This window comes from Pygocentrus nattereri, chromosome 18, assembly GCF_015220715.1.
Source record: "Pygocentrus nattereri isolate fPygNat1 chromosome 18, fPygNat1.pri, whole genome shotgun sequence".
NCBI lineage: Eukaryota > Metazoa > Chordata > Actinopteri > Characiformes > Serrasalmidae > Pygocentrus > Pygocentrus nattereri.
This window is the reverse complement of record NC_051228.1, coordinates 20753988-20773425: the sequence shown is the minus strand read 5'-3', so window position 1 is coordinate 20773425 and position 19438 is coordinate 20753988. Positions and strand designations below refer to the sequence as shown.

The 19438-nt window shown below is 40.0% G+C and overlaps 1 protein-coding gene across 2 annotated transcripts in view; it reads left to right on the top strand.

The window, feature by feature from the left end:
* Positions 1–19438, top strand: part of unc13bb (unc-13 homolog Bb (C. elegans)) — a 162822-nt gene that overhangs the window by 66971 nt on the left and 76413 nt on the right. For both annotated transcript variants that reach the window (XM_037547066.1, XM_037547065.1), the window contains exons 6-8: positions 4573–4646; positions 6626–6683; positions 11053–11266. In XM_037547066.1, the coding sequence (XP_037402963.1) occupies positions 4573–4646; positions 6626–6683; positions 11053–11266 (346 nt within the window). The remainder of the gene's footprint in view (positions 1–4572; positions 4647–6625; positions 6684–11052; positions 11267–19438) is intronic.

Here is a 19438-nt window from a genome sequence, read left to right as displayed (position 1 = left end):
TGCAGATGATGATGATCATCATCATCATCATCATCATCATCATCATCATCATCATCAAGCACTATATGTATAGTTTTCTTAGGAAGTCTGGTAAGAAGATCATTACAGTAGTCAAGTCTGCTTGTAAGAAATGCATAAACAAGTTTCTCTGCATCGCTCTGTGATCGAGAAGGCCGAACTTAGCAATATTTCCTAAATGATAAAAAGCTACTTTAGTGACTGTGTTTACATGCGGGGTAAAACAGAGCTCAGAGTCTAAGATCACACCCAGGTTTCATACTTCAGGTTTCATATATGAAGCTTAAGAACCAAGTTTCTCAAAAATAATTTTTCTCTGAGTTTTTGTACCAACAATCAGTCATACAGTTCTTTCATGATTTAATTGTAGAATATTTTTGCGCCATCCACTGAGAAACATCTGACATACAGCTGGTTAGTCTGTCTATGGAGTCTTGATCTTCAGAAGGAATAGAAATGTATAGCTGGTTGTCGTCAGCATAGCTATTTAAATTCATGCTATGCTTCCTAACAACATCACCTAGAGGTAGCATGTACAAAGAGTAAAGAAAGCAAAGGCCCTAAGACTGAACCTTGGGGGACTCCATAAGAAAAGGCAGATCTTTTTGTTGAATGATTTCCAAGTGAAACCATGAACTGCCTATTACTTAAATATGATTTAAACCATTCAAAACCTGCAGTTGGTCTAAAATTATTTTGAATGGAAGGATCCATGCTACTCTTTTTTTTTTTTTTTTTTTTTTTTTTCTTCAGTTTAGTTTTAAAAGCATCTGGAAAAACACCTGTTGACAGAGAACAATTTACAATAGTTAAAACATCATTGTGCACGCAATCAAAAATTATCTTAAGGAATTAAGTTGGAACAGGGTCAAGATCACATGTGGAAGAACTTAGTTTGTTTAAAATAGTTGTGAGCACCTCATAGTTGTCATTACAAAGATGTCATTACTGATGTATTTGGCTTATCAGGAACATTATAGGAGCTTGTTTGAGTCTGCTGAGCTACACCCTGTCGTATCATTTGGAAATGAATTGCAAACTCTACACAGACATTAGAAGATAAATCATCATTAAATTCACTAGCAGACAAGTTAGGGTTAATTAGTTGGTCTGTGGTGGAAAAAAAGGATTTTAGTATTATCTTTGTGTCTATTAATTGTGTCTATTATTGTCGAACCTCTTTAAATGCCCCCAGTGTACAGTAGGTTGGGGAGGGGGTGGGAGCACACATTACGTTGCAGTGCATGCTGGGAACTTTAGTGCAGCTCATGGTGAAATGGGCTGATATTAATAGAAAATAAAAATAATTTCCTATGCCAAATAAGATTGTGCCACACGCCTGTCTTGGCCTGCAAGCCTTGTGTTTGACACATGGGAAGTACCCCTTGAGCAAAACTAAAGCTCTCTATCTCTACACTAATATTGTGTTAAATGCTAAACTCAATGTTTTTTCAAGGGTTCTTTTGTAAAGAAAATGGTCCTATATAGAACCATGACTTTACAAAGAATCTTTTGCATGATTAAAGGGTTCTTTGCATCATTAAAATGTTCTTCAAATTAATGGAAAATATACATGAATATGCTATGAATGGTTCTGTATAGCATCCAAAAGTGTTCTTTTATTATTGTAGGCATGACATCATAACAATAAATGAACCCTATTGGGTGTTACATAGAACTATTTTTAGTTTACCATTTACGGCACATTCTCCATCCGTCTGAAAAGCACTTGATGAATGCATGATGCAAAGAACCTTTAGTCATGCAAAGAGTTGAGTGATAGTGGTTCTCTACAGAACCATTTTCTTCACTAAAGAACCCTTGAAGAACTTTTTTAAGGGTGTGTAAAGATTAAGATTAAGTGACCCTTACTAGTCCAACAACAGGGAAATTTCACCTCCACATTTAACCCATCTGGGCAGTGAAACACCACATACACACTAGGGGGCAGTGAGCACACTTGCCCGGAGCGGTGGGCACCCCAATCCGCAGCGCCCGGGGAGCAGTTGGGGGTTAGGTGTCTTGCTCAAGGACACCTCAGTCATGTGCTGTCGGCTCTGGGGATTGAACCAGCGACCTTCCAGTGAGGCTGGATCCCTAACCTCCAGCCCATGACTGCCCCACAAAAACAATTCCAATCATTAATGGGTACAAACAATTAAATCCTCTTAATATGTAGGCCTGAACGATTTATGTGAAATATGCAATTGCATTTTTTCTGACCGATGTTGTGACTGTCATTTAAGGTTTGATTATCAAATCAAGTCACATTTATTGTCACATCACATTTACACAGCTGCGAAGGTGAGTGCGAATCCCCCCTTGTAGTACATAAATTTACTAGTTGTGCTTGTGTTGGGTGTTTGGTTGATTCTGATAAGTCAAACTCATTAATAGGTGTTTCACAGGCTTCATGTTATTGTGTTTAGGTTTCTGCACTTAAAACAACAACATAGTTGCTAATAAGGACTTTAATTGAAATTGCAGTTTGAGCATAAAACTAGTCATCTTTCGGCCCTGTTTAGATCCATGCCCAGTCCAGTATATTACAATGATGATCAAGGATAACAAAAATAAAATGAACGGTAATAGAAATACATAAAACAGAAACAGACAAAGCAGTCTGATAGCTTTACAGTAGTGGGATTTGAATAGCAGCTCTCAGATCAGTCGTCTGTAATGTATCATTGTGTTTTCTTTTGATATTGCATATAATAAACGTGTTGTTTGATAGATAGTTAAAGGCATATGTGCTGCTGGTGATGGAGGGTCAAGCTTTGCTAAAGCAGCATGTCTTTGGTCTGCTAACCCAGGCTGTGCCTGCGATTGATCCCATTCATACAGCTGCCCGTTTCATCTGAGCTCTTTGAAGCTGCTGTTTTTTAATGCTCAGCTGTCTGCGATGTCCAATGTGCCTTCAAAGCCTGGTCATGTGACACAAGAACAAATGGGTCTGATGCTTCTCCGGGTCCCTGTTCTCTGTTACTTAGTTACATATAGTGGGCCTATTATTGAATGTTTAAACAAGATAGAATAGTGTTTGCCATTGTGGTAAGGACTGGTTGTATTAATAATTGTGGCAGTGGCTAAATACGACTTTTTCTCCTGTGATGGCCAGAATTTTGTTCATACTTTTGTTAATAGTTAATGTTGGGGGTAAATTACATTTTAAAAAATATAATATGATACTTCAATATGTTTCTTAATGCATAATAAACAGGACATTTTCTTTCTCTGAGGTTTAATAAGTTGGAACAGAAAAAAGAACCATTTAACTAATAAAAATGGGTAGATAATTTCACACAGTGTACAGAACTAAATCCTGTTAAATATGAATTGAACTGCTTTTTCATAATTTCTGCATAATTCAGTAGTTGAGATGTAAATAGTTATTTTATAGGGTGGTTTGGTGTGAAATGGTTAATTGTAGAGATTTCTTTACAGTGATGGTGATGGGAACCAGGGGTCGCCATGTCTACAACACACATATCACCATAATAAACCACCAGTGAACCTACAAGTTTTTACATGTAACGTCGATAAGTTAAAAAAAAATCTCCTTTGCTTAACAACCTTTTACATGAGCATGTACATGAATTAATTAAAAAAATAGGTGTTTAAGGGAAAAAACTTTTTTTTTTTTGTGAGGCTATTTTTATTTTTTTTTTAGAGGCATTAAACTCTCCAGACGTCTGGTTCCTATCACCACCACTGTGAACAGTTTTTGCTAAGGTTCTCTACAACAGAACAGTTCATATCAAACCTCTTTGAATGACTTACATCTTAACCATTTAACCATTTATTTGAGGCAAGCTTGCATGCTGTTTGCAAGGTGCTAAATATCAGGTCCTGACTGATATGAACAAGTTGGTGCTTAGACTAATATTGACTTCAAAAGGCTAAAAATTATGTTAATAAAGTTTAAAAATGTTAGATTTTATATTTTAATTTTAATGTTTTTACATAAAGGTGCTTCACTGATGGCAGTGATTGTCACAATGGGTACATTTATAAAACTCAAATAAACAGCAGAAGCTCAAAGTCTTAAGTAGTGTAAAGATTGTAGCAGAGTGGGTGGACCTGGTTAAATGTCTGCTACCAGTAACACACTTAATTATGGCATTTTTCTGCCAAATTTTTGTGCACGGTCTCTAATTTGGAAAAATATAAAATACAAAATATTAAAAGTGCCATAAATTTTGCACACGGTTGTTGTCAAATTGGGTCACCCAGTGTCTCAGAGTTTGCCCTTTGCTTTTGAGGGTTTAAATCTTGTGTGGCTGTGATATAAACAAGTCACTAATTATCAGCATCATTTAACTATTTTTGCTGTTATCAATACAACTGCTGATATTATTGGCCAACCAATATATTTGTCAGCCTTTATTGGCTTAAGTGTCGTACCTCCAGTGCAAGAAGAATTGAGATTTTTCTGTGAACTTTAAGGTGTAAGGTTTGTATTTGAGGTATTTGTTCTGAGCAGCTCAGTACAAACAGTGTTCAGACATTCAGAATTCTGAGCTTCACCTTACACCATTTCTCCCTTTCTGACAGAAATCCCAGAGGACGAGGCTCGGTACTGGTCCGGCAAACTCGAGCGTATTAACACTCTGGGGTTACATGATGAGGTAAGGCACTCGGCATAACCTACCTGCTTCACACGAAAGGGCCCATATCCTACAGTTTTACTGTGTTTTATTTTTTACCCCTGAGGTTCACTTAGAACATTCGTGTGGGTTTATGTACAAAAATGTCATCAGTTACTTTTTTACATGACCATTTTTAACCTCTCTCAATTTTTTAGAAGCAAACAAGTGGTTTTTGTTACTGTGCCTTTAAGATATATGTGAATGACCTCTGTTTCTGATTGACAGTGAGAGCTGCAACACTCCCTAAAGTACTAATATGAAGGAGCAGAGTTAAACTGCTGTAGGCTGAAGAGGTGGATGTATGTAAAAGAACTGGTTCTTGTGACATAACAGAACCAATGAATAGGCAGTTTTTGCAGCTTAGTGTCTGTATATGGACTGTATGTACTGAATGGTCTGTTTTGAAATTGTGATGTTTACATATTACTTCAAATTCCTTTTTTCCCCAACAAAAGTGAAGGAAATGAAGTTTTCCCTGGTATGGATTCTTTAAACAACACTTCCTATTGAAAAGTTTCTCATGTATAATATCGCTATTTTTGGAAGAAAACTTCATATCTCCAAAACTTTACAGGAGAAGGGAAAACAACGTAACGTAAAGTAAATGGAACAAGATTTTTATCCAAGTCATTTTGGGATGTTTCTTTGAGTCCATTCATAATGAAATGTAAACTGTAAAGGGTAACAGATATTTTCAAATTATGTCAAAAACTGAAAAATGGCTGAGATATGAGGTTTTCTTCCGACAGTAGCGATATCCGTAAAGCTTGTGTATGTCTTGGTGTAAGATTTGAAGTTATATGATGACATATAACAGTTACAGTGATGAAGTTATATCATTTAATGGTTTTAGTTTCCATTTTTGACATAAAATAAAGCAAATAAATAGAAATTGTGCACTAAAATTTGAAGAAATGTGTGCTCTCTGTACAGAATACAGGGGTGTTGGTTGTTAACCTATTTTCACTTAGGAACTTAACAAAACATGCAACCTGACCAGGGGCACTTAAATCATTTCTATCTGAGGTATCCAAGCTTCTAAGATTTGATCTCCTTTTTGGAAACTTTATGAATTCTGGGTGTTAACTTGGTGGGCGGCACAGTGGCGTGGTGGGTAGCGATGTCGCCTCACAGGAGGCCTGGGTTCGATTCCCCGGCCGGGCAACCAGGGTCCTCTCTGTGTGGAGTTTGCATGTTCTCCCAGTGTCTGCATCGGTTTCCTCCGGGTTCTCCGGTTTCCTCCTACAGTCCAAAGACATACAGTCAGGCCAACTGGACATGCTAAATTGCCCCTGAGTGTGAGTGACTGTCTGTGTCTGTCTGCGATGGACTGGCGACCTGTCCAGGGTGTATCCTGCCTTCCGCCCGAAGACTGCTGGGATAGGCTCCAGCACCCCCCCCCCGCGACCCTGACGGAGAAGCGGCTTAGAAAATGGATGGATGGATGGATGGATGGATGGATGGATGGATGGATGGATGGATGGATGGATGGATGGATGGATGGGTGTTAACTTGCTCAAAAATTTTATTTACAGCTTCTGTTTCTTATTGAAAATTTCTATGCTTTTAATCAGCGATTCCACAATATTGAACCATAGTGTATGTAAAATCAATCTGCCCTAATAATCGTTGCCTCCTGAATGTGTTATGAAAGAGAAACTGGAGGTGGATAAAATTGTATTTTGTAATTATTGATTGATATTTTTCTTTGAGAATATCCTAGATAGTGTCAGTGCATAAAGAGCATTAACCCAACTGCTTGTTTCATTACTAAAAGCGTAAATGACACTGTTAATTTGATTAGAGCAAATTTTGATGTCTGCATGTCAAAATACAGGGATACATTTTGTGTATCATAAAAATGCCTGTAGGTTTTGTTATATAACTTTTTCACCCGTATCATCCACCCCTAAAAATCACTTATTCTATTTCATTCACATCTATCTGCCTTTTGTCAGTATCCGCTGCCGGACGATGGAGGGAGACACCCACTGCCCTTTGCCGCCTCTCAGTGCTGTGAGTACTTCTTCCATTTTCACGCTAGATGGCGGCATGTCATTATATCTGTAGCCCATAATGCACCTCACTGCCAGTCTGCATGCTTTCTAGACTTTTCTGCGGCTTTGATTAACATTTATCAGCTGTACACATTTTACTGAGAGATGATATATTTGTATGGCAGTGCTGCAGAAACAGGAAGTACATTTTTGCTAAAATAAGTCATTTTTGCCCCTCCCTCCTTTCATCTCTCTGATGTTTGATTTGCCAGGCAACTATTTTGGATGGGCCAACTCACAGAGTATGTAGTTGTTTTGACATTATGATACAGATGACCCTATTTTTTACCCTGACCCAGGACGACCCCAGTACTGTGCAGTTTACTGTTCTCCCTGTGCTCTTTATTCTGTTGAGTGAAGTTGGGAAAGCATTAAACAGTGCAATGCCGTGCTGGAATAATGCACCCTTACCCTAATGGCTGATTTTTTTCTCCCCTTGAATTCTCCTTCATCATACCCAGCTTATGTGCACATTCCCTGGTTAATACACTCTTCCCTGGCCATGGGATATTCATGCACACAGAGTGTAGCGAACAGACGCATGCATATTTAAACAAGTTCACATTCATATTCCAATAATGTAATTCATTTATTTGAATTACAAAGTTCCTTTGTAGTCTTGTAGAAACACTCAGGGCCTAATTTACTAAGCCTTTTGTAGGGAAAATTGATTATGAAAAAGTACTGTGTGTAGTAGTCAGAGGCTACCCTTCATTTATTTCCAGTCAAAATAACCATAAAGTGCAAGTTAGTAATTTTTCAGGAAATTAGAAATCCACTTGCTTAAGAAAGAAAAAGTCAGTGTGAAAAACCAAGAGCCTTCAAAACTGGATTTGGAAAAAAAAAAAGTTGAAAATTATTAAAAGAGAAAATGGGACTCCTTACATCCACCTGGAAGACCTTGTAAACACCAAAACTGTCCCCATCAGATAAACAGCACTTAAAGCTTTCATCTTTGAGAGAGAGGAGAAAATCAAGCTGCTTCAGATCTGAAAACAACCACAGGTGCTTCTGTCCATCCTTCCACTGTGAGAAAACAGCTCAGCACTATGGGTCTGAAAGGATGTGTAGCTGTCTCACTGAGAAAAGGATAAAGACACATCAAACAAAGAAGATGAACAATGGACTGACCACCCAAGAGTCCAGACCTTGACGTTACTTAATGTGTTTGGGATTTTTGAAATGGAACAGAAAATGGAACCAACTTGTAGGATCGAACTGTGGAGGTGTGGAAAAACTATTATATCGGTGCTGTCGGAAGAAAACCTTGTATCTCCAATTTTGTCATTTTTTAGCTTTTGACATAATTTCAAAGGACCTGTTGTTCTTTACATTGTGTGTAAATTTCACGATGAACGGATCAAAAGAAACGGCCCAAAATGACACGGAAAGACTTCTGGTTCCATTGACTTACATTAAAACTGCGGTATATTTTTTTCTTTCTCCTGTAAAGTTAACATTTTGGAGATACAAGGTTTTGTTGCGACAACAGCGATATGTAGTTGTTAAGGCTTCTATGTAGGTTTATGTTAAACGTACACATCAAGCATTTTATTATGACCACCTCCTTGCTTCTATACTCTTTGCCCATTTTATCAGCTCCACTTACCATATAGGAGCACTTACAGAACACAGTTCTGTAATTACAGATTGGAGTCCATCTGTTTCTCTTCACACTTTATTAGCCCTGTTTCGCCCAATTCTTCAAACGTCAGATCCCCCACAGGACCCCCACAGAGCAGGTATTTTTTGATGTGTTAGTGGCATGTTAGTGTGTGCAGCTCTGGTGCGAGTGGCTCAGACACAGCAGTTCTGCTGGACTGAGAATAGTCCACCAAACAAAAACATCCAGCCAACAGTGTCCTGTGACCACTGATGAAGGACTAGAGGAAGACCAACACAAAATGTGCAGCAGCAGATGAGCTATTATCTCTGACTTTATATCTACAAGGTGGACTGACCAGGTAGGAGTGTCTAGTAAAGTGGACAGAGAGTGGATACAATTTATGTATGTGTCTGATCCACTCACACCAGCACAACACACACTAACAGATTGTGCATTTAAAGTAAAGGCCAACTTTTTCTCGCCATTTTAATTCAGGTAACGGCATTAACAAACATGACTTCTTTGCTCTTTAAAAGACTATTTACCCACAGAATAACACTGAACTATCAGGATCTTTTGTAGGTGAAGACGCAGCACAAAATATGCAGTGATTTGGCAACAATATCCGATCACAGGGCATGTCACACACACATATGCACACCATCTTATCCTTCTGGGTTGCTGGGAGGCTGGAGCCTAGTCATTGGACGGAAGGCAGGAAACACCCTGGACAGTTCGCCAGTGCATCACCGGGCAGACAGACAGACATATACAATTACCCACATATTCACACCTGGGGCAATTTAGCATCTCCAGTTGGCCTGACTGCATGTCTTTGGACTCGGAGACCATGCAAACTCCAAGCTTGCCTGCCATGGGGAATCAAACCTACACACTTCTTGCTTACTATTGTTAATAAATATTGACTAAACTTTAGTTTCTTTTAGTCCCCACGCATTCTGAGCTGCTTGTTTGCATTTTCTGCTCACTTTATGGTGTAAGAAACAGGACAACTAGACAGTGAGAGACACTTTGTTTTCTCTATCATGAAATCAAGGTCTAGACATCAAGCCACATCTTATCAAGCTCAGCCATGCCCCTCAGCCAGACCAAGCACACCAAGGCCATTCAAAAGTCCAGAGGTCGATTAAACCTTGAAGACGTTTTAGTTTAGCTGTGGGAATACTGTTCAGCCTTTTTTAAGCCTCAAATAATGTTCTAAAATTTTGCTTATATTGTATTTACAATGAAGTTTTTTGTCCAATTTGTGTTTTAGCATCTTTTCTTAGCACCATGCACCACAAACATTACTATCAGTAGATTCACATTCCATAATATATGTCACGTGTCAGATTAAAAACTAGCTTGCATGAGTATTTTGCCTATGTGAGGTTCCCTAAGTCCCTTTTGAGTTACCGTGTCCGTTCATATTGCTGGCTGTGCATTATTTTGTCGATTGTGTCTGTGTTCATCATTTATTTGTATGTTTTGTTTTGCTGAATATTGTTGTTGCTTGTTTTCGCCATGTCTGTTCATGTTTGCTGTAATTGTGAAACTTACGTGGTGTTTTCTTTTGCCAAAACATGGTCAATTCTTGCAACAGGTGATCTAAATTCTAATCATTAAAGGAAGAGTACAGCATTGTTCAAGCTAATCTGTACCTGGCACCATCTGTAGCATATGGTATATCCATATACAATTATTTCAACACATTTCCATTTGTAAAAGAACAGAAAACCTCTTGACTCACAGCACATATATAATACAAGCCAGTGGGCAAGAGTTTTCTTTTATTCACTAAATTAAAAATAGTTTAAAAGTGCTGTCTGCAGTGATCAGCTGCATTACACAGATATGGCAGGTGGAGATTAGGTTTGAAAAATGCTGGAATATTGCTTTAAATACAAACTGAATATCAAGATACTGCGTCATTGTGAAACAGAATTGGACTTTTTTTTTAGATTTAGACCTTACAGTTGAGAAGTTCAAAGGTACTGGTAGATTTCAAATTTATGGTACTCATTTGTCTTTTCTGTGGACAAAATGAAAATTTTGATCAGCACTACCATCTGTTGCAAACCTGTTCACAATGGCAGTGCTGCAGTAGTCTCTAGGGGGAGGTTTAAAGCCAGAAAATCCCTTCTGATGATGTATTTTGAAGGTGAGAGTAACTTTTAAAGAAACTTCAGCTGCTTTGGGGTGTTTTTTTTTTTTTTTTGTTTGTTTGTTTTGTTTGTTTTTTTTTTTAGTTTTGGCTACTTTTCTTTAACTGAAAATCTTGTTTCTAGCATCTGTTTTGTGCCGAATAAAGATATTGCCACTGTTTTCCTTCTGATTTTGTTCAACAAACCAAAATAAGCGTTGCTAGGGTGTATTTGTTAGCCTGTAGCTCGGTGGCTAGGACTGGTTGACACCACAGGAATTTCTAAAGGTTGTTTGATGCACTTGCATAGAACATAACTTGATGCACAAAAACATGAGGTTGATCTATAAAATCATGAATTCTGTAAAATAGATAAGACTGAGGGATATAATAATAATAATAATAATAATAATAATAATAATAATAATAAAGAAAACTACATAACAAGACAAATAATATGTTAAGCACTTGATTTAGGCCTGAATTATTAGCTAATTGGATTTTTGTGTAATTTTGTTGGACTTAACCTAGTGTTCAAAAACCTGTTTTTGTCTGATTGCTTTGTCTCTAACCCTACAGCACTGGATGATCTGGACAGTGCGGTGGATGATCGGGACAGTGACTACAGGAGTGAGACAAGCAATAGTCTTCCCCCACGCTATCATACCACAGCCCAGCCCAACTCCTCCCTACATCAGTACCCCATGGGACCACGTTTCCAGAAACACATAGACTCCTGTACGGATTCTGTGCATAGTTTTGAACTGGACTATAGAGACCATCATGCAAGCAGGTATTGTTCATTGCTGTCCCAAACAACATATGTTAGTTTCTCATGGCGCAGTATAGCAAATGCATTTTTTACAAGCAATGGCAGTGGTCTTAGAATGCTCTTATGCAAAGCCAGAATGGAGGGTTTTTTTAAAATGTGGAATCACCAGCAGCACTAGAACTAGAGGCATTTGTGTTATTGTCTGGTGCAGTCTTTAGAAAACAGCTTTACTTAGCCAAAAGTCCTTTTGTTGTCCATGAGATTCTCCCTTTGGCATTTCGCTGTCTAGTTTGGTTTGAAGCTATTTATCCACTCAAAGCCTCAGTACAAGTGAGCCGTAGAGAAATAGGGCAATTCCAGTTTAATTGTCATTAGAGATATGTTGGAAATGTCCCATATTGCTGTGCTGTCCACATTGGCGTCCACTGTGGATGTGTGTTGTTCAAAGAGCCATTTGAAGGGAATTGTTTATTCCTCCTTTAATTCAGTTCAAACAGTTAAGTTAACAAAAACTCTGATACTCCAGAAGACTACATACACTTCCTCCGTTAATCACGTCTCTTGCATCTTTTGTGAATTATATTTTGGTTTAGACAATTGTGCTGAGCTACACCCTAATGGTTGTCTGTTGCATTTTGTGGTGGAATGGTGGATAAAGACGCAAAAGAGAAGTTCTCTGAGAGAGTTCTCTGAAATTGTGTTTAAACTGTGTAATGTCATTTATATTTTTGTGGAACACACATGGCTTAGATTTGAAAGTGCACATTACTAGTGGTTATTATTTTTGTTAATAAATTCTCTGCAAATGTATCTTATACCTTATATTACAAAGTGTCCATTTGAAAATTCCTTTCACTAATGACATAAACACTGCTTATTGATACCTAACCTGACACTTATTGTTTGTCAACAGTCTTGTATTTTGTCTGTCTTTTATTATATTTTGTGTTGAATTATTTTTTTCTCCTTCTCTTTCCTTTTTTAATTCCCCACTCATCCTTTAATTAATCTTTTATTTTTATTAGAACTCTAAATCAAAGAGGAAGGATAAGAATTATTCCTGTAGATTCAGGTATGGGAGTGGAAGAATGGGAGGCAAAATACAAAATCTGGGGTAAGAGTTCACTAGACGAATTCCTTGATAAAGAAGACAGGTACTGGGATGAAGAGGAAGGTGGACAAAATGACAAAGTCCTCCACATGGACAAGGCTGCGCATGACTCCACAGTCAGGCAGATGCCACTGAAAACAAAAAGCAAAGCCTCATTGAATGCTGCCTACCCTGAGGGCTATGACACAATTGACCGAAGACGCAGGAAAAAGATCCGAGATCCAGGAGGTCTTGTGAACACTAGAGCAGAACACATTGGAGATGACTCTTTTCCTCCTGATCTTGCTCTCCTCCGTCAGAAAAGAGGAGAGCTTGTGATGCGCCAAGTAGCAGAAATGGAAGAAGAGGATGAAAAGATGATGCCGTGCCTGAGGCCGTACAAAAATGGCTTACTCTACAAGACTAGAATGTGGGCCAAAAACAAGCTGGAAAACACATTAGAGAACTACGAAGCATATCAAGAGGAGGAAGAAGCGAGACTTAGGGCAAACTTTGGCCTTGATTCTGAGGGCTCAGATGAGATGCAGAATTCGGTGGGTTCTGAGGAGGAGTTAGAGGAAATTGCCTCTTTAGCTGAGGCATTCCATTCTGAGGATGGTCGGGGTTATGACCACTGCAGGTATGCGTCGCCCTATGGTGGCTATAGTGACAAACTCCAGGGTTATCGTGATAAGAAGCCTGCAAAGGGTAAAATTGGGGGATGGGCCCCAGAGACCATGCTATCCCCTGTGGAGGAACCCAGTGATGAGTATGTTGACCCCATGGATGAGCTTCAGTGTCTGGTTGAAACTGTGTCAGAATACCTAGCTGAAAAAGAGGAGGAGATTAGCAGGTATGATTCTCTGCCCAAATCTAGCAAATCAAGGCTGTCATCCCAAGGTAGTGCAAGAACAGAATCTACTGGCGATGAACAAGGTAGCACTTCCAAGGAGGTCAAAGGAGAAAATGAGCCTAAAGAAAGAATTTCAATGGAACCGGGAACTTCAGGAGTGAAGAATGCCATGAGCTCTTTGTTTAGCTCCATCACTGATAAAGTTAGCTCAGGTTCAAAACAAACAAAATCGAATTCTGTTGAGCAGTCAGAAATATCAGCCAATGTTACAGGAAGCTCTGGTTTCTCAAAGCTGTTCTCTTTTATGCCAGTCAACAAGTCTCCAAGTCCAACACCAGTAGCTGTGGTATCCCCCACACAAGAAGCTGTTAGGATGTTTCCAATGCCGTTACAACCAGCAGATGCTAAGTCACAAGAAAAAAATCAATATACCCATACCAGTTGTCTCACTCAGACCCAAAATAATACTGGAATTACAACTCGAAAGATATCTGAAAGCCAACCACCCCCTTCTATAAACTCAGTGATGGGAAAAGCGAATCATCTGAAGATGCTCACACAGGAAAATGTTTTTACTGAAGGTGGGCATTTTTATCTCAACAAGCTAGATGGCAGTCATAAGCAGCATTTGGACCATCCTAAAACTGTAGGAGGTAGTTTAAGGGAAGGGAAATCAGGAAGTGCATATCAGACTAACACTGGAAAATCTGATTTTGTGGAAACACGTAGCAAAAGTGAACATATTGTAACCACATCACAAAAATCTCCTGAAGATCAGGGATTTTTCAGTCCTTTTAAGAAATCTTTTAGTTCACTGATCTCACCTCTACCTCCTATGCCTCCTCAACATCAGACACAAACAGTGTTTCCTATTGTCAGATCAGAAGAGAATATAAAAATTGAAAATCCTATGGATACCTCATTACTTGGGGGCAAAATCAAACTTCCTTTTCTTTCATCAGACAATGTGTCTGCCCAGCAGCCCTCTAAAGCAGAAGGAGGAATGTTATCTGGACTATTAAAATTAGCCTCAGGTGATGATAGTAGTGTAACCAAAAACACACCACAAAATCCCATAAAGCCAGGTCATTGTGAAACAGAGCCTAAAGGGAACATGGAGACAGGCTGGTTTTCCAGTCTTTTTAAGACTGTACCAAATGAAAATGTGCAGGCTGCTGCTTCACAGGGCCAGAGGCCAGGGAACCAGAGTTCTCAACAACCAGTTGGATCAAATCAGAAAATGACAAGAGATGAACAACAAAACAAGACTGTTAACCAGCAAATACAAAGGCAACAAAGTCCAGGTCCAGCTGGAGCCTGTACTGCAGGAAGCCACTCTTCTCAGCCAGAACCCCAAGGTTTCTTTTCTAGTTTATTTAAATCCACTTCCTCTGAGGATACATCGGGTTCTAGAGCAGGCCCTAATCCAATGCAACAAGGTTTGCGCTCTGGTGTCTCTACCAGTGATGTGTCAATAGGTGCCCAACCTAGTCAGATGCACTCAAAGAATAATCCAAATCAAGCATCAAATTCACAGCAGACCTATCTGCAACATCAGCCACATCAACAAAGTGCATCCAACCCATCTCAATCAGGAGGACTCTTCTCAGGGCTTTTAAGGTTTTCTTCTGCCGAAAATGTGTCCGCAACATCAGCAACAAATATACCACCTCAAAAAAGAGAGTCCACAACCAGTCATGTCTCTCAGTATCCTGCAGCATCTCAGCAAGCATCTCCTCAAAAAGCCCCTCCTCAGCAAGGAGGTATTTTGTCTGGACTTTTTAAATTAGCTTCCAGTGACAATATCCCAACTACTCAAGCTGACGTACCTCAACAGCAACATGTATCGGTTACTGGTCAACCTTCCAATCAACCTCCCAAGCAAAATATACAGCAAGAGAATTACACTCACAAGGAGCAACAGGCAGGCATAGTAGAAGGATCTAGACAAACTCAAAATGCACCTCAGCAAGCAACATCTCAACAAGGTGGCCTTCTCTCTGGGCTTTTTAAATTTGCTTCTTCAGATAATGTGTCTGCCTCTCACTCTGCACCAACTCAGCAAGCAGATGCGTCCACCAGTCATATGAATGAACATCACCCTAAGACAAGACAAAGTCAAAGTTCTGCTCTAGGAAGTGTAACAACTAACCCTGAACAAAATCCTCCTCTAACCCAGAATACCCAATCAGGAATATTGTCTGGACTTCTTAGCAAATTAAGAACTTCGTCTGAAGAAGTAGCACAGAGCAGCTCTATTCCTCTTGACCAGAAACAACCACAGCAGAGTTTACAAAAAGATGGTCCTTTTCAAAATGTTCCATCATGCAGGCAGCTGCCTCTGCTAACGCCCCCTGGTCAGGCTACAACGAGAGACCAAGAGCCCACTGGTCAGCAAGGTTTTATATCTGGTCTTTTCAGTCGGACCTCAGTGGAAGTGCCTTTATCTAAACCAGGGGAACAACCTATGCAATGTACAGATGCGAGGGCAAGTTCTACAGTCTCCCCAGGCTTGATCTCAAATCTTTTCAAAAAGAGTGCAGACGAAACCATGTCACAGGGTAGCTTAGAAATGGATAAAGCAACAAAAGAAAGTGGGGCATTCGATCGCCTTATGTCTAGACGCAAGGGAGCTGCTGTAAATGTGCCTGTCTACAGTGATAGTAGTTTGGACCTGAGGACATCTGCAAGCTATGTAAGGTCGCAACAAAATCACTTGGCTTATACTTCAAACAGCTCTGGTCATTTGCCTCAGATCTGTAACTCTTCTCACTCAAGCAATGCAAGAAACATATCATACAGCACTGAAAATATTTACTCCTCTCTTGGTCTCACAGGTCAAGGAGTGCTGTCCCAACAATATTTACGGCAAAGTTACCCCTCCTTACATAGTGTGCCAGGACAGTATGGCTATCCAGATGACTCTTTATTGTATACTAAACATGGACTTAGTCCTACTTATGAACACTCTTGGATGCAAGGTTCTGTTCTGTGGCAACAATTGAATGACCAGTCATTGGGCTACTATCCAGAGGAATATGGGCATCTACCAGGTGGAGAGCAAATGCAAGAATTTTCTCAGTCCCTGAGCAATATAAATGGGTATGAAAATCAGCAGTATTGTCCCACACAACCTTGGATGGTATTGCACACTGACAGGGGACAGAGCTATCAGCAACAAGAATACCGTAGAGATATATTCAACAACTCAGTTATGCAGAGAATGTGGAGCAGCCATAACAATTTGGATATAGTCAATAACCCTGGGTATTGCATTGAAGAAGGAGGTGCTCTAAATCTGAGCAAAAAAGGAAGCGCAAAATTTGGTAGGTGGAACTCATTCAATGGAGAGAGTTGTTATAGTTTGAATAGTGTAGCATATCATGAAGGATATTATGAGGAGAATCCACCAAATTTGTCTTACTCTGCTAATGGAGAATATATGTATAATGGCACATCAGAAGTATACAGACAGCCTGTGAGCAATGAAAGCTATCCTGATTTGCCTGGTTACCCTGATGGCTGGAATTATTGTTCTACAACTAATGTGGATACAGAGGACTATGGATATCTTGAGGAGTCTGAGTGGTACCAACAATGGCTCTCACTTCTAGAGCAAGGTATGTGGTGGCCAGCAGATGATGGAGATTGTGGCTACTTTGTCTACACTGATCATGAGTATATTTATGCGCTGCTCACAGATGGGTCTGGTCAGTATGTTTATGCATGTGCGCCAGAAGAGGAGTTATGGGGAAATGGACAGTCTGACAACTATCCTAGTGCCTGGCTCCATAATGAAATGGTTATGGTATGTGGTTTCAAAATTCCTCTATACAATGAAGATGAACTATTCTGTGTTCCAGGAAAAGATCAGAGTGTGGCTCAGCTTTTAAGTGCACCCCTTGATTTGTCTTCTGCATATAGGAAAGGTAATGATATAATGAATCTGAACTTGGAACGTTTCTCTCAGATGTTTGAAAGCTCCATTCTTGCTCAAAAACAACAGGGTATGGATTTTTCATCATATCGATTAAATAAAGTCAAAGTGGATACAAGACAGCAACTGCAGAACAGCATGGCCTACCAGGATCCTTTTCTGGAAGCTGTTGATCTCACAGTTCATGGAATTAATTGCAGTCGTTCAAAACTGACGAGCAAAGGGATGAAAGAACTCCTTTCTCAAAAGGTCTCTATTTCCTTTTGCCCAACTCCAACAACAGAGTCCTCAGCTGCAGACATTTACAATTGTTACCAGCCTCGTCAGAGACGTCGTTCATCCACTGGGATACAAGTAAGACATATAGATGACACTTCAGAGGAAGAATGGCGAAAGAGAGTTCAGCCTGGAGTGGAACAGCCAAATCGATCCATCAAGAAGATATCATCTTTCCTATCATCTATTGTAGGAAAAGGTCCAAATTCAGAAAATAACAAAAACACAACTGTCTCAAGGACTTCCGCAGTTACCAGAGATTTTACACGTGCTGGTGTTATTCAGGGGAAATCTGAGAAATCCCTTTTCTCTGAAGTGCACAATGACAAGCAGACCAAAGGCGTTTTTTCAACAGGTCTTGAGAGTCTTAAATCAAAAATTATTAAAGACGATGCTTCTCCTGCTGTGTCCCCATCACAGACTGCAAATCAGCAGAAGTCGATTCCCGTATCTTCTAGAATCTTACCCAAAACTCCTACAGGGATTTCTGCATCCTCTGTAAATAGTCAGGGTGCAACTCAGAAGCCTAAACTGGCTAGACAAGCCACAATGTCTCAACAATCTGTTTTACCTTTTACATCACCAACTGCTGAGGGCTCTACAAACGCAGCAAGTCAGATTACAAAACCGACTTATTCTCGAGATGAACAAAGTAGTGAAAAGCCTTCCGAACAACCTCAAGGAGGCTTTCTAAGCTTTTTCAAAAATGCGGTTGGAATGGAGGAGCCAAAGCAAGACACTGTAAAATCCTTTCAAACTACAGCAAAGCAACCACAGAAAAATGAATCTGCTACAGGTGAAGTGAAAGGATCGAATGCAAATAAAGAGAACACAGGAGTGTCAGGTCTTTTTGGGACACTTGGAGACTTTTTTAATGTGGAAAGCCCATCCTCACAGCTGCCACCTCAGTCACAGCAGTCTTCTTCACAACATCAACCTTCTACCATTAATTTGAGAAATGATGCTAAAACAGATACAACGCATGCTCATCAAATGACAAAGTCTGAAGGCATTCAGAAACAGCAAGCAACAAGTGAAATACGTACTGCTAGTCATTCAGATATGCCTAATGTGTCACAGACACCTCGGGGGCATTTAGCAAGTAAAAGTGCATCCCAGATATTTTCCCCTAGTGCTAGTGAGGGAATCATTTCAGGGAGATCACAAACCATGCCACCAACTGGTCATACAAAACCAGAAGCTTCCAACAAACCAACAAGTGCATTGTTTGGCTTCAGCATTGGGGATATAATTTCCACGGGCACCAAAGAGGAAACTCCAGGAAAAGGACTACTGTCTATGTTCAGTGGATCTAGTGCACCACCTCAAACTGCATCTGCTTCCCAATGTCAAGTGGAGGGTGAATCAGGAACTGCATCCTTGAAACAAACTCCTAGAACTGCTCCTCCAAAAGAGACAACAGGAATAGGTTTGCTTTCTATGTTCAGTGGCCCCAGCACTCAGCCATCTAGCGCAACTCAGACAGGATCAACTTCTGGGTCCCTTCCTCCTAAAGAGACACCAGGCATAAATTTACTGTCTATGTTTAGTAGTCCCAGTGCACAACAGACTTCAACACAAACCACTCAGCCACCACATCAAGGAGCTGCACCCCGACAAGATCCTCCTGGTAAAGGGTTGCTTTCAATGTTTGGCAGTGCAGAACCAGCTTCACAGCAGACAGGCTCTATTTTTGCTGGAATATTAGGTGGCTCTTCCACCTCCAGTGAGAGTCCCGCTAAAGGATTGTTTTCTATGTTTGGGGGACCTAGCCCACAGCCCCCAGCCAGCACACAACAAAGAACTGGGCCAGTGTCAGGTGCACAGAATTTGGGGACAGCACTGCCCAAAGAGCCACAGGGAAAAGGCATCCTCTCCATGTTTGGTGTACCTAGTCCTCAGATGACTTCACCACAACCAGATTCTGCTAGTCCAAGTAAACTTCAGGAACCAGCTCCTCAAAAAGAACCACCCACAAAGGGTCTGCTGTCATTATTCAGTAGTCCTAGTCCACAACCAAATATGCCCCAGACAACA